The sequence below is a fragment of the Staurois parvus genome, unplaced genomic scaffold (genome assembly GCF_062004578.1).
Source record: "Staurois parvus isolate SC_StPar_1 unplaced genomic scaffold, SC_StPar_1.0 ptg000210l, whole genome shotgun sequence".
Taxonomy (NCBI): domain Eukaryota; kingdom Metazoa; phylum Chordata; class Amphibia; order Anura; family Ranidae; genus Staurois; species Staurois parvus.
This window is the reverse complement of record NW_028318006.1, coordinates 2782824-2798297: the sequence shown is the minus strand read 5'-3', so window position 1 is coordinate 2798297 and position 15474 is coordinate 2782824. Positions and strand designations below refer to the sequence as shown.

Here is a 15474-nt window from a genome sequence, read left to right as displayed (position 1 = left end):
TTTAACACAGGCAAATCACAGTTAGTAATTTGTACAGATATTCTACACCCTATATGGTAGAAAAAAATTGCCATCTGAACACCCGGACTGGCCCTAAATGGTAGACACCCTTGAAGTATATATCAAACATTTGTGAATATTAGAAAGTATAAAATCAACATTTAAATAAATTAGTATAAGGTATGAAACATATAGAATAGCTTAGAATCCGTCCATACATATATCAATCCAGAACATATTAAAATACACAATGGGGAGACCAGATAAGCCACGCGCACGGCTGGGTATATTTAACTCGCGTCTTTTTGAATGGATTCACCCCTTTGAGAACGTGCTGGTCGCACAAAACATGTCAGGGGAATCCTTCAATTTGACGCCCTAGTAACTTTATGAGCCTATGAGGAAGGCCTGATGGCCATACAAATTATATTCATGTGAGTGCAATATATTTTATTTTGGATCCTTTACTTTCAATAAAGCAATATTACACTATTGGTACCACTTTGACCCCTGGCTTGTTTCTTTGCGAGCCTTTCAAGGTGGAGCATTTTGAAGAGCATCATCAGGAGTATGGACGACGTTGGACCTACCGGAGGATTTGAGGTGACCCCCCCCAAGTGTGAATCACATCATTCCTGAGAGTCTGCCAAAACACCAGATGTTGCCATAACCGATGACCAGACCTGGATGCCACTATGGATTGTATATACATACAACGCTCAGTTTGTATGTACTTCTGGTAAGTGCATTATTGTACCACAACTTCACGCCAGAAAGTATTTATCACAGAACATCGAGTGTTATTTTGCATTACTTGGTCCTTTGACTGTTGCAACACTGTCAGCTGTGGATTAACAAGCACATTATCACCTTTTGTGGACATTATTACGCTATTTGGCATTTATATATCAGTTACTATTCATAGTCTTTATTTATCTATATCTAGCGCTGCATATCTGTTTTACCAATTGTTACTGAGGTGCTGAGGATTGCCTTTATATGTTAGCAGCTCCCCATCGTTTTCATTTATCTTTGCCATTTATATTGGTTTGTGCTTGTTTATCCATTTATTATAAGCATGCTTGCAGCTCCATCCATTCCCAAGCCTGCAACCCATGAAGAGCCTCTGTAATTAAGATGCAAATTATCCATAAAAGCAGTCAATCCTTTGAAATAACCTTTGGCAGTAGCATTTTCTAGCGCAAATGTACCCAAAAAAATCTTCCTTGAGGTCTCTTTCTAAAACATAACGGACATAAATGTTTGCATGTTCAGTGTAGGTTCGATGTGTAGATCCGTCTATCATGATGCCAACAAAAGGTGACTTTTTAATGTTTGCCACAAGACTTTCTCTGAATATTCTTGCAATGAAATTAGTGAATTGTTTGCATTGAACATTACTTCCAAATTTCTGCAGAACTGGCACATCTAGTTTGGCACTCAATGTTACTAAATCAGAGAAATCTAGAAATGGCTTTTCACATTTAGCTACATAATAAGCAATATTAAACGTGTGTGTCATGTGCTGAAACATTGCTGCGTCCATTTTTCTGCTACACATAGCTAAAGGTCTTTCTTCAGGGTTGTCTCTAGCCTTTGCCTTATCAATATTCTCTTTGTGTTTATTACATTTGTCATGCCATACAAAAGTTTCCCTTTTAACTGGAGCTTTTACTCCATTTGCCCATTTTTCATCTGAAATTTGGTGAGAACCGACTGCAAACTTTACATATAACTGTATCATTTTCCTTGGAGTAAGCAAGCCATGAAAACTGATCCAGCCAATGTGTACTAAAACAGCAATTTTTCACGGTCTTTCCAGCATCACCACCATTTGTCTTTTTGGTTATTACGGCAGTGGCAGTTTGTGGCAAACTACAACTAGCAACTGAATTATCTATTGATTCATTCTCTTTTTCTATAGGGTTTGACTGGGACTCGACAATAGTAGGATGATCTTTTTCTGTAAAAAAAAAATCTTTTAGTTTGCTCTGTTTCATGTTGCAGTGTAAACAAGGAGACCAAAAAAAAAAAAAGGAAATACTCACAGGCATGAGATATGGATTGAATACTGGAAATTAGGACCACTTTTTTGTATTATGTCTGGGCTGCCACAGATGACTCAGGCTGAGGAAGATCCTCCATGACATGTGATCATGCTACTTGCACTGTCAAGGCCGGTCTTGGCTGCCTATAGGCCTTTCTGCTGGCTGAGTCTATTAAACTCTGGTCTGCTGGCTGGCTTGATTAATGGCTGGCTTGATTGATGGCTGGCTTGATTGATGGCTGGCTGGCTTGATTGATGGCTGGTCTGATTGATGGCCTGACTAAAGTCTGGTCTGCTGGCTGGTCTGATTGATGGCCTGCTTAAAAGGCTGGTCTGCTTGAAGGCAGATTACCGGCAGGTCATCTGAGCGGCAGTTCAAATTAACGGCAGGTAAGATTAACGGCAGTTCAGCTCAACGGCAGTTCAGCTCAACGGCAGTTCAGCTCAACAGCAGTCAGTTCAGATTAAACAAGGCAGTTCAGCTCAACGGCAGTTCAGATCAAAGGCAGTTCAGATCAAAGGCAGTTCAGATCAAAGGCAGTTCAGATCAAAGGCAGTTCAGATCAAAGGCAGTTCATATTAAAGGCAGTTCATATTAATGGCAGTTCAGATTAACGGCAGTTCAGATTAAACAAGGTAGTTCAGTTTAACAGCAGTTCAGCTCAATGGCAGTTCAGCTCAACGGCAGTTCAGATCAACGGCAGTTCAGATTAAACAAGACAGTTCAGATTAAACAAGGCAGTTCAGCTCATCGCAGTTCAGATTAAACAAGGCAGTTCAACTCAACGGCAGTTCAGATTAAACAAGGCAGTTCAGCTCAACGGCAGTTCAGATTAAACAAGGCAGTTCAGCTCAATGGCAGTTCAGATCAAAGGCAGTTCTGATCAAAGACAGTTCAGATTAACGGCAGTTCAGATTAACGGCAGTTCAGATTAAACAAGGCAGTTCAGTTTAACAGCAGTTCAGTTTAAAGGCAGTTCAGCTCAACAGCAGTTCAGCTCAACGGCAGTTCAGCTCAACGGCAGGTCAGCTCAATGGCAGGTCAGATTAAACAAGGCAGGTCAGCTCAACGGCAGTTCAGATTAAACAAGGCAGTTCAGCTCAACGGCAGGTCAGCTCAACGACAGGTCAGCTCAACGGCAGTTCAGATTAAACAAGGCAGTTCAGCTCATTGGCAGTTCAGATTAAAGGCAGTTCAGATCAATGGCAGTTCAGCTTAATGGCAGGTCAGATTAAACAAGGCAGTTCAGCTCAACAGCAGTTCAGCTCAATGGCAGTTCAGCTCAACGGCAGTTCACATTAACAGCAGTTCAGATTAACAGCAGTTCACATAAACGGAAGTTCAGATCAATGGCAGTTGCTCAACTCAACGGCAGTTGTTCAGCCCAACGGCAGTTGTTCAGCCCAACGGCAGTTGAGCTCAATGGCAGATCAGCTCAACGGCAGTTCAGCTTAATGCCACTTCAGATTAACGCCACTTCAGATTAACGGCAGTTCAGATTAAAGGCAGTTCAGATTAAAGGCAGTTCAGATTAAAGGCAGTTCAGAATAAAGGCAGTTCAGAATAAAGGCTAGCCTGATTGAAGGCTGGTCTGCTTGAAGGCTCCTCTGGTGGCTCGGTGTGTCTGCTGGCTGGGCTGCCTTTCAGGACCAGGGCGGAGCACAGCTGCTTGCTTGGTGGGTCTCTCCACGCATTACAATTGTGAGGGACCAATTGCGACCCTAGGAAAATAAACAGGGTGCATATAAGGTATCACAGTCAAAACTGGGAGGGCACTGATAACTTTCACCACTACCATATGAGGATGTGTTCCTATGCATAGTCAGCTACCAATTTTATTTTTATTTTAAATTAAATTTGTAACTGATTGTGCATAGGTGTGTTCTTTTTTTTTCTTTTCTTTTTTACTTTTTGAAATATTTGGCACCAGAGAGCTGCACTAAAATGGCGTGGTTGTTTTTTTTTTAACGTTGTTGGTGTTTTTTTTTTTACTCTTTTCTAAATCATTTTGCCCCCAGAGCGCAGCACAAAAAATGTCATTTACCTTAAGCTGGCAGGTGTAGTGATGCGCACCATTGGCGGGTCTCTCCTTCACGTGTCCCCCACGCCGGTGTAGAGCAGGCATCTCCTTGTGTCCCCCAAGGCGGTGTAGAGCGGGTCTCTCCTCATGTTCCCCAAGGCGGTGTAGAGCGGGCCTCTCCTCGTGTCCCCCAAGGTGGTGTAGAGTGGACCTTGTGTTCCCCAAGTGGTGTAGAGCAGGCCTCGTGTACCCCAAGGCAGTGTAGAGCGGGCCTCATGTCCTCCAAGGTGGTGTAGAGTGGGCCTCGTGTCCCCCAAGGTGGTGTAGAGCAGTCCTCGTGTCCCCCAAGGTGGTGTAGAGTGGGCCTCGTGTCCCCCAAGGCAGTGGAGAGCGGGCCTCATGTCCCCCAAGGCAGTGGAGAGTGGGCCTCTCCTTGTGTCCCCCAAGGTGGTGTAGAGCGGGCCTCGTGTCCCCCAAGGTGGTGTAGAGCAGTCCTCGTGTCCCCCAAGGTGGTGTAGAGTGGGCCTTGTGTCCTCCAAGGCAGTGGAGAGCGGGCCTCATGTCCCCCAAGGCAGTGGAGAGTGGGCCTCTCCTCGTGTCCTCCAAGGCGGTGGAGAGCGGGCCTCTCCTCGCGTCCCCCAAGGCAGTGGAGAGCGGGCCTCTCCTCGTGTCCCCCATGGCGGGGGAGAGCGGACCTCTCCTCAAGTCCCCCACGGCGGTGGAGAGGGTATCTCCTCTCAGAGGAGGTGAGTAGACCTCTCCTGTACCTGTCCCCTCAGCGGCGCTGCAAGTGTAATGGCAGTGCCGAAGAAACCGTAAACCGGAAGTTGGAAATCGGAACTCAGCTTCACAATGAGGCTTGGAGCGCAGGTGCAGCTGCTCCATCCATCATCTGTGCTTGCCGCTCGCCACACAAGAATTTCTCCTTGCATTTGGCGAGCGGGCGAGCGGCTTTTTCAAGCCCTGCTTTATAGTATTTTCAGCATCAGGCAACTATTTCTCAGATTTGCAAGGTGGCCACCTAGTCTTCTGTTCACAGATGAACGTTCAGGCCACAATTGATGCTGAGAGTCATTTGGTCATAAGGTTCTTCCAGTGGCTCTGTAGGCTCTGTCGAACCAGTTAACTTGTTGGTTGTTGTGGCAGAGTAAGCCTTTTTTTACAATGTTGCACACCCCTCATTTGAACTCCTTTAGATAAGATGTAAAAAATTGGATTTTTGACTTATTAAAAAAAATCATTTTCTTGGAGTACATTTTGGGGCAGAGGACCATACAGTCTTATGATCTACTCCTACTACTGCTTGCTAACAAAACTGAAGCATGCTTGGAGTGGTTATGCTGGGGTATCCTTACAGCTTTGTTTTGCTGGTCTCCAATCTCCAAAAAGCAGCAGCATAACGGAATGTACCTGAATACTTATCTTGTGTCCTTTAATGTACTCCAAGAAATGGATTTTACAGTAAAATGTTTTCCTGATATCCTCAAAGCACATAGAGCATTCATACCAGTCCCAGACTTAAAAGATAATGTTTAATCTTTGAAAATCTTAAAAAGCATTACAAAATTATTGTTGCTCAAAGGTTTTCACACACAAACAGAGGTTAATTGTTAGAGGGTTTAGCGTTTTCTTTTTCTTTAAGAAAACCAGCCTTGAGACAGAAAGGAAAGTTGCCATTACTGAGCTCCCCTTCTGACAATGCTGTTAGGCTGACCCTCTTAATGTATTCAATTGAAAAACTTGACCTGAAAAAAAATGCAGATAGATTTCTGACTTTTTTCTGACATGTCTGAAATTGTGCATACTTTTTTTTTGGTCAGTCACTCCCAGAGTATACAAGCTAGTGGCTGAAGATATGAGCTAGGTCAAGCAGAAGGTTTATTTTTCTCTCACACAACCCTTAAAGCAAAACTCCAACCAAAACAACCAAATAAAAATAAACAGCCCAAAAAAATACATTAAAAATACAAACTTTTGCTGCAATATTAACCTCCAATCCAGAAATTTCAATATAGTACTTTTGTCTTATACAAGATGTCCTTGGGCTGATGGCCAGCGTCATTAAACACACTTACTATGAGCTCAGGTCATTGTGGACCTGCCTGCTACTGAACAGTGAAAGGAGAACATTCACAGTGATGAGCACATGTATCTGTCACTTTGTTTCTTTGCACTGCTCAGGCTGGTACCTGGTCAAATTCAGTTATTTACACTGTCACTTACACGGTCAGCATTTACAAATACATTTAATAATTTAGCAATTGCTACAGAACTGCATTTGTTTATTTTATATCTGCCTGGAGCTTAGCGGTCAACTTTTTAAAAGGTTAACACACTAGACCAATATCTTTCCTTAATGTGGTAATGCAGAAAAAAAATATTGTTTTGGATATAGAGTGAAAGGATTGATATCTTCTCTCAGGTTTATATGTCTATCTGGGTCCCATTCAGAAAATTTCCCCTCACATAGCAGGAAGTGAGAAGGAATAGGGATGAGCAAATGTGTCTTCAGTTTTTGAGGGGTTCAATGAACCCTGCATTAGGTCTGAAAATTTCCAACTTAAAATCAAAACCCCACTGAAGTCTACAGGTGAAACTCAAAAAATGAGACTATCGTGCAAAAGTTCATTAATTTCAGTAATGCAACTTAAAAGGTGAAACTAATATATGAGATAGACACATTACATGCAAAGCAAGATAGTTCAAGCCGTGATTTGTCATAATTGTGATGATCATGGCTTACAGCTCATGAAAATCCACAATCTCAGAAAATTAGAATATTGTGAAAAGGTGCAATATTCTCGGCTCAAAGTGTCCCACTCTAATCAGCTAATTAAGCCATAACACCTGCAAAGGGTTCCTGAGCCTTTAAATGGTCTCTCAGTCTGGTTCAGTAGGAATCACAATCATGGGAAAGACTGCTGACCTGACAGTTGTGCAGAAAACCATCATTGACACCCTCCATAAGGAGGGAAAGCCTCAAAAGTTAATTGCAAAAGAAGTTGGATGTTCCCAAAGTGCTGTATCAAAGCACAATAATAGAAAGGTATGTGGAAGGGAAAAGTGTGGAAGAAAAAGGTAGGGGATGACCGCAGCCTGGAGAGGATTGTCAGGAAAAGGCCATTCAAAAGTGTTGGGGACTTTCACAAGGAGTGGACTGAGGCTGGAGTCAGTGCATCAAGAGCCACCACACAGAGACGGATCCTGGACATGGGCTTCAAATGTCGTATTCCTCTTGTCAAGCCGCTCCTGAACAACAAACAACGTCAGAAGCGTCTTACCTGGGCTAAAGAAAAACAGACCTGGTCTGTTGCTTAGTGGTCCAAAGTCCTCTTTCTTGATGAGAGCAACTTTTGCATCTCATTTGGAAACCAAGGACCCAGAGTATGGAGGAAGAATGGAGAGGCACACAATGCAAGATGCTTAAAGTCCAAATGTGACATTTCCACAGTCTGTGTTGATTTGGGGAGCCATGTCATCTGCTGGTGTTGGTCCACTGTGCTTCATTAAGTCCAGGGTCAACGCAGCCGTCTACCAGGAGATTTTGGAGCACTTCATGCTTCCTTCCACAGACGACCTTTATGGGGATGCTGACTTCATTTTCCAGCAGGACTTGGCACCTGCCCACACTGCCAAAAGCACCAAAACCTGGTTCAATGACCGTGGGATTACTGTGCTTGATTGGCCAGCAAACTCGTCTGACCTGAGCCCCATAGAGAATCTATGGGGCATTGCCAAGAGAAAGATGAGAGACATGAGACCGAACAATGCAGAAGAGCTGAAGGCCGCTATTGAAGCATCCTGGTCTTCCAGAACACCTCAGCAGTGCCACAGGCTGATAGCTTCCATGCCACACCACATTGAGGCAGTAATTGCTGCAAAAGGGGCCCAAACCAATTACTGAGTACATATGCATGCTTATACTTTTCAGAGGTCCGATATTGTTCTATATACAATCCTTGTTTTATTGATTGCATGTAATATTCTAATTTTCTGAGATTGTGGATTTGGGGTTTTCATGAGCTGTAAGCCACAATCGTCACAATTATGACAAAATCACGGCTTGAACTATCTTGCTTTGCATATAATGAGTCTATCTCATATATTAGTTTCACCTTTTTGAAGTTGCATTACTGAAATAAATTAACTTTTGCACGATATTCTGAGTTTCACCTGCATGTGAGGCAAATCTTGGTAATCAATAATGACCATTTTCAAGGCTAATAGAATTGTAAAAAAAAAGCATACAGGGGCTGGACACTGTTATAAAAACCATGTACCTAGGTAAAAAAAAAGCTTGGTGGGTGCAGTACCAAAATGAAACAAGTCAGCAGCAAAAAGCACATACTAACCAAGGGAGCATAGAAGCCAATTACCTTGCAGTTTTGCATTTGACTTCTCTTCAAATGTACATAGTAGCCATTTACTTTTAGAGTGCTGCTAATGGACCTTTTTATTCCTCCTTCTTTTCAAGAGCACTTAGCCATTTTTTAGCAAATATTTTTCGTTATGTTGCGAATGCATACTTTTTCTCCTCATCCTCTATCTCCTCATATACCACCATCCCTTTATTTCGTTTTCCATCCCCTGAGGGCACATAATCAAGCCTCTTTGGGCTCCTAGAATAAAAGGTATGATGCTGGGCATAATTCAACCTAAAAAAAGGTGTCGTGGTTGGAACTGGAGGAGAAAGTAGAGTGCAGTGCTAGAATGCAGAAGGCAAATACTGCTTTGGAACCTTAATCTTCCTGCAGGAGAGCAGGGCTGTTGGAATAGCCATATAAAAATATGGCAAGGATGAATTATTTGATATAACTATTTTAACATTCACGAGTCAGGATATCAAACCTTCAGAATAGTAAATGATCCTGAACGAGCTGTTGAGGAACAAGAGAAAAGAATGAAGAGTTCCCTGGGCAAACTTGCATGCTTTTTTGGATACATTAGAAATGCTAATGTGTTTAAAATTTGCATTTTTTTATAGTCTTCATGTAAGATAGAATGAGATTCATATTACATTTACCTGAGTACTTCCATTATACCATGTGATAAGAGGTGGCGGACTCCCTGTAGCATCACAAAATAAGCTTGTGTCATGACTGAACAAAATTGATACATTTGTCAGTTTTTCCTTGTCTTTAATAGCTGGAGGATCTGTAAAGGAGATTTCGGGCAATTAAAAGCGGACACACCATGAGAAATTTATTCCTACAAATAATTAACAAAGTATGTGCAAATTTGCAAAAGGAAGCACATGTTTACACAAGTGTCTAATTACTATGTTCTGTAGGCTAATAATACCATGTGTGAGAATGACTCACTGTACTGTTCTTGAGCATCTGCATTAAATTAGATGCTTGGCACTCACTAAACATTTGAGGAGGAATCAGGAAATTTGACAAACAAGGCACACATCAAAGCAAATAAATTGTGCAGCCTAAGGCTAAGCAAGACACAGTATGAGTTCAATGATTAGATGGAGTTACAGCTATTAATGCAATGTAATCTTCCTAAACTACAACAGCATATTTTTGCTAATTAAAAAATATTTATTACAAACCACTCACTAAACTAATATTGATAAACCTATCCTTTCCACGCAGCTTATTTGTAAAGCTTCACTGTGAAAAACAGTTTTAGTGCTGGCATGTTTATCCTCTTTCTTCTATGCCCAGTTTGCAGCATTTGGATATGATATGATCCACATGCAAAACACTTAAGTATAATATTTAAAAAAAAAGTTAATAAATATACTTCCTATGCCCCTTCCCTCCTTCTGTACATTCTTTCTGTATTTTTAACTGGCATTTAATACATTAGGGCATTTTAAAACTTATATATTGCACAATGAGAGCTATATTCTTTTGTTCTTGAGCCAACATTGCTGATACAGAGGAGTTAGTGTGTGGTGCAGTAGGAGAATCTGGTACCAACGGACAGAGAGGAGACTGTTCTACCAGGGATTACAGCTGCCTAACTTAAAGGGCAAGGTGCATATTGACCTTACTTTGTAGTAGGTCATATCCGTAGGTAAGCATCTGTGTAATATATATATATATATATATATATATATATATATATTTTTTTTTTTTTTATCATATGTTGATGCAGGGGCTAAATGATTGGCACTTCTGCCTGGCAGCTCTATGGTCGTTGGTTTGAATCCCAACCACGGCACTACATGCATGGAGTTTGCATGTTCTCCCTGTGCCTGCACAGGTTTCCTCCCACACTCCAAAGACATGCTGGTAGGGTTTTTGGCTCCAGTCTAAATTGGCCCTAGTATGTGAATGTATGAAGTATGTGAGTAAAGGACCTTACATTGTAAGCTCCTTGAGGGCAGGGACTAATGTGAATGTGCAATATACAGTATATATAATGCCCTGCATAAATTGAAGGCGCTACTTAAGTACCTGTAATTAATAAATAATGTATACTGTATATTCACATAATTCATGTGGTACACATGGATGATTCAGAGATTGTAATTGGAAATATATGAAACTGACATTTATTTTATTTGTGTATGTCTGTAGAGTTGCTAATTTTCACATACTTCATTGGTGTTAAGGGGCACATACAGTATATTGTACATAAGATATATACACGGACATGTGAATAAATGTATTGAAAAAAACTTTTTTTGCATGATTAAGTTGCATATCATTTGATGTCAGCACATATATATTTACACACAGGTGGCTGCACTACACTTTATTTTGGTTTGATTATCTAAATGGGGCTCAGTGGGAGACCTCCTCTGTTTAGAATGCAGAAGGGCAGAAGCTTGGAACAGGATCTGAAAGCTAGAGAAGGTCACTGGTGTAGTGGTGCCTACTACAGTGATTTCCATCTGATAGAGCAGGGGTCTCAAAACTTTCTAAACAAAGGGCCAGCTTACTGTCCTTCAAACTTTACAGGGGCCTGATTGTGGCCAGTGGGAGTAGAAAATGTACTGGCATCAGTGGGAGTAAACAATGCCCCATCATTGGTATTAGGGACGAAATAGTGCACAATAGTTGGTATTAATAGGAGGAATAGTGCCCCGTAGTTGGTATCAATGGGAAAAATAGTGCTCCATCACTGCTGATAGTGGCAGGAATAGAGCCCCAAAATTGTTGTCAATGGGAGATATAGTGTCCCACTATTAGTGTCAGTTGGAAAAATAGTGCCCTATCATTGAAATCAATGGGAGAAAGAGTGCCCCATTATTGGTGTCAGTGGGAGAAATTGTGCCCCATTGTTATATCTGTATGGTCCTCCCATGCTCTAGGTCCCCTATTAGTTTATACTAAAAATCTGCTAGCACCTTATTATATACTCGATTTGTGCCCCATCATTCATATCAGTGGATAGAACAGTGCCCCATCGTTGGTATCAGTGGAAGGAATATTGCCCCATCATTGGAGTCAGTGGTAGGAATATTGCCCATCATTGGTGTTAGTGGCAGGACTAGTGTCCCATCATTGATGTTAGTGGGAGGAATAGTGTCCCATTGTTGAGGTCAGTACCATATGTAGAATCTGACCATACTATATGTGTTCCAATGCAATAAACTCAACAAGAAATAAAAGAAAAGCTTTTCCCTGGAAAACAAATACAGAAAACCAATGTGCCATGCTTTTGGAAAGTAAGCTATCACAAGCAGAGCCCCCTGAACCTCTTGTTCTTATTTGCATTGTAACTGTGCTGTCCCCTTTATATTGTAAAACACTGCAAATGGTTAGGAACTAAAGAAGTGAGTCAGAAGTGGCAACTTTCATGTATCTTGACTTAGGATACATTTTAATTTTGTTTGAGTTGTACATACTGTAGTGTCCATCCTAAAATGACTAGTTTATAAACACACACAAACATACTGTACGCACACACTTCTGATTATATTAGACAATGGTTTTGGATAATACAGGCTGAAGTAAACCTAAAAGTTACCATGAACTTTCAAATGGTATTTCCTTTCTGTCAGTCCAGCCTGATTAGAGGCCACACATTTATATTCTCCATTGTCATACGGTGTCAAGGAACTGATGATGAGCAGGGTCCCATCTTCTGAAATGTTGATACCAGGTTCTGTCCCAGTTAACTCTTTGTTGTTACGTAACCATTTAATAACTGGTTTAGGATTACCTAGTTAGAAGAATACAGAATAAATAAAGATAAATCATTTCAGAACTTTTTCCACCTTTAATGTAACCTATGAACTGTACAACAAACTTATTTTAGGTAGAGGGAAGTAAAAATAAAAAAAACTATTATAAATGTGGTTGTCTCATTTATTTACATCACAGAAACCTGACATTTTAACAGGGGCGTGTAGACTTTTTATATCCACTGTATATTGTAAGTAGTTCTAGTATAAGGTATATTACAATTTTTCAGCACAAAATTCTGTATCTCTGTAGAGGAATAAAACAAAGAACTCTTGTGTTTGAAAAATGTGTTCAAATATTCTACTGTTTTCATATTAATTTGGTTTTGGCTAGAACAATACCAGTGCAGTTTATAAACAAGGCACCATTATGCCTTGCCAGGGGAGCAATGTAGCAGGTCAGGCATGCAGCGTCAGTAGAGTCTTTGAGACTTGTAGCATAATTATTGTTTTTGTAAATATGAACATTTTGGATACAAGCTTTAAGGAACATTTAAGAAAGAAATGTACTTCATAAGTAGGTAAATAGAGAAATAGACATGTTTTAAAGCCCATTTGAACTTTAGGTTTAAATTAGCTGAAAACCTTTCAAATACAACATAACAGAATGGGGACGCAGAGACTGCACAGACAGAGCCACTGCTCCCAATGTAACATCCATGTGGATCCGGGTCCCCAAACACAGACAGTGCGGATTTGGAGATCCATATTCACATGGATGTCACACTGGGAGAAGTGGCAGTGTCCATGCAGTCATTGTGTCCTAACTGACATGAATGGGACTGCCTGCATGAGCAAGCACTGACTGAACATCTTAGCATCCTCACACACATGTGGGCAAACATGGCCCTTGCCTGGGTGTATGCTTCAGTATGCCTGTGTGAACAAGGCATAATAGTAACGTACAGACATACATAAATACAAGCTGGGAGAGGCATTTATGACAGGGAGAAGTGTGTACAGGGAGGGGGACAGTGAAAAAAGTGGAAGTAGTGTGTACTGTAGATGAATTTAATTTGGGATAATTCTCTGGTTGTGTTTATTTGTTGTCTCTAATCAGACTAAAAAGCCATGCCCAATATTTAGGATAATTTAGCCCTACTTTTTTCTGCAGCATGCACAGCGCGCTGCAGGTCACCATCTCCCTGGTAGGTGCCCCAGTACATTACTTTGCCCAGGGACCCATGATGCTATTAAGACAGGCCTGTCTCAGTCCTCTTCAGAAAGACCACTGCTTCCACAGAGAGTTAGGGTCTTTAGAGCATGCTGGTATGGGACATTATTTTCTACCCAGGCCGTGGCTGCTTTCTAAATAATGAAAACTGTAAGACTTTGCACAAAGTTTGTTTTGATATACCTGGAAAGTATTTAGCAAATTTAAATTAAAGATTTAGTTGAATTTTATATTATTTTGAACATGACTGCATATTCAAAGTAAATATATATTGTGACAGTAGGCAGGTGAAATCACCTGGTTGTGTAATGGATGGAGGATACATTTGTCCAAGGTTCAGACTTTATGGGGATTTGTTCCACTAGGGGGAAGTGCTGAGTCCTTCAGCACTGAGGTAATGAGCCCAGCTGAAGGTAGTGGGCTCATTAAGACCAGTATAAAACTTCCCAGCCTGCTTAGGGAGTTGCTCCAACCTGGAACCAGATCCGTGTCTGAACTGACTGGGGAGCTGACATCTTATCTGTGTGCAGGGAGACCAAAGCCTGTGTGGCTAGCCTCCAAGTACTAGCAACTAGGTATAGCAGCAGGCTGTACCTAGTGGGTAGCTAGGGAAAGCTGTTGTTGCAGTAAGTAGCCAAGTTGGCCAGGTTTTATTTAGATTTTTCTTTTTGGTTTGCCATTTTCTGTAAATATTGTAAATAAATTGCACCTGTTTGTTTTTCACCTCCACTGTGGTTGTGCTGTGCCTGTCTTTTTGTGTTGTGCACCCATCCAGGGGGTCACACACACCCGCTGCCGAGCGAACCTCGTTACATATGGTGGAGGACCGCGGGCAGTTGTGGTAACTAAAGGCCAGCATGGAGGAGATAATAAGACAGTTGGCTCTGGCGAATGCCAATCAACAGCAGGCAAATGCAAGTTTCCAGCAGAGCATTGCAGCCCAGCAGAACGCCTTGGAACAAGCAGAGGTCCGCCATAGGGAATTGCTGGTGCAACAGGACCAGAAACACCAGCAACAAATTGAGGCTGTTTTGAAGCAGCTCCTGCAGAGGCAGCAGACTGAGGCTGGTGATGATTTCGATAAAACACCATCATTTTTTGTGGGCCGTTTATTGCCAAAAATGACTGGAGATGATGATCCTGAGATGTTTCTAACCAAATTTGAAAGGACTGCTGAAAGGGAAAAGTGGCCTAAAGAACAGTGGGCTGGATTGATGGCCCCATTATTAACTGGAGAGTCGCTGTCAGGAATCAAGGAGTGACCAGAAAGGTGTGGACTGACACAGGGAAACGCAGGTCTCAGGTACAATACAATACAGGTTATTATTAGCCACCCAGATATATATATAAAAGCACAGTGAGCAAACTAACCTTCCACTAATCTTAGGAGGTGCAGGAACACAGGCGTAGTCAGGGCTGGAGAGGTGGAATGGTCAGGCCGGCCGTAGGGTTCTGTAACGACTGCCTGGTGGTACCTCTAGCGGTCCTCAGGGCAGGATTCCCCAGGGCGCGGAGTCTAAGTCCCAGTCTGCTATTCACCAGGGCCCCTGATGGTGGGGATGGACTTGGAGCAGACAGGAACCAGGTCGCGGCCCCTGAGTACACCTGCTAGTGATAGAGGGATCCGCCAGAGGTATGTGCAGGTACGGCTGGATCCGTGCAGGATGGATGGATGGCAGAGTAGTGAGCGTGGTCAGACGGGCCAAGTCAGCAACGTGCGGGCAGCAAGGTATCAAAGGAGCAGGCAGAGAATGGTCAAGGACACAAGCCGGGTTCAGTAACTCACGGACAGCGCAGTACAGAGGATCAGGCAGAAGGATGGTCAGGGATGAGCCAGTAGTCAGAACAGGAGCCGGTCAACAGGAATCAGGATCAGGCAGGGTCGGCAACAAGGTATCTTCTCACAGGAACTAGGAACAGGATACAGGGGCTCATGGGAAAGCATACACCAAGGCCCAGAGCACAGGCCTGGTCATGCCTTATATACACCTTTCTGTAATCAGCCCCAGGTTTGGCTGATTGTGAGCTTCTGGCTGCTAAGAGCACCCGCTGGTCAGCTCTGGTACTGCAGCCCACACGGCAG

The 15474-nt window shown here is 42.3% G+C and overlaps 1 protein-coding gene across 1 annotated transcript in view; it reads right to left on the bottom strand.

Annotated features, from left to right (window-relative positions):
* HMCN1 (hemicentin 1) overlaps positions 1 to 15474 on the bottom strand; it is a 468291-nt gene that overhangs the window by 327913 nt on the left and 124904 nt on the right. The window contains exons 26-27 of the mRNA XM_089678830.1: positions 12001 to 12195; positions 9092 to 9222 (exon numbers count right to left, since the gene is read on the bottom strand). Of these exons, the coding sequence (XP_089534956.1) occupies positions 9092 to 9222; positions 12001 to 12195 (326 nt within the window). The remainder of the gene's footprint in view (positions 1 to 9091; positions 9223 to 12000; positions 12196 to 15474) is intronic.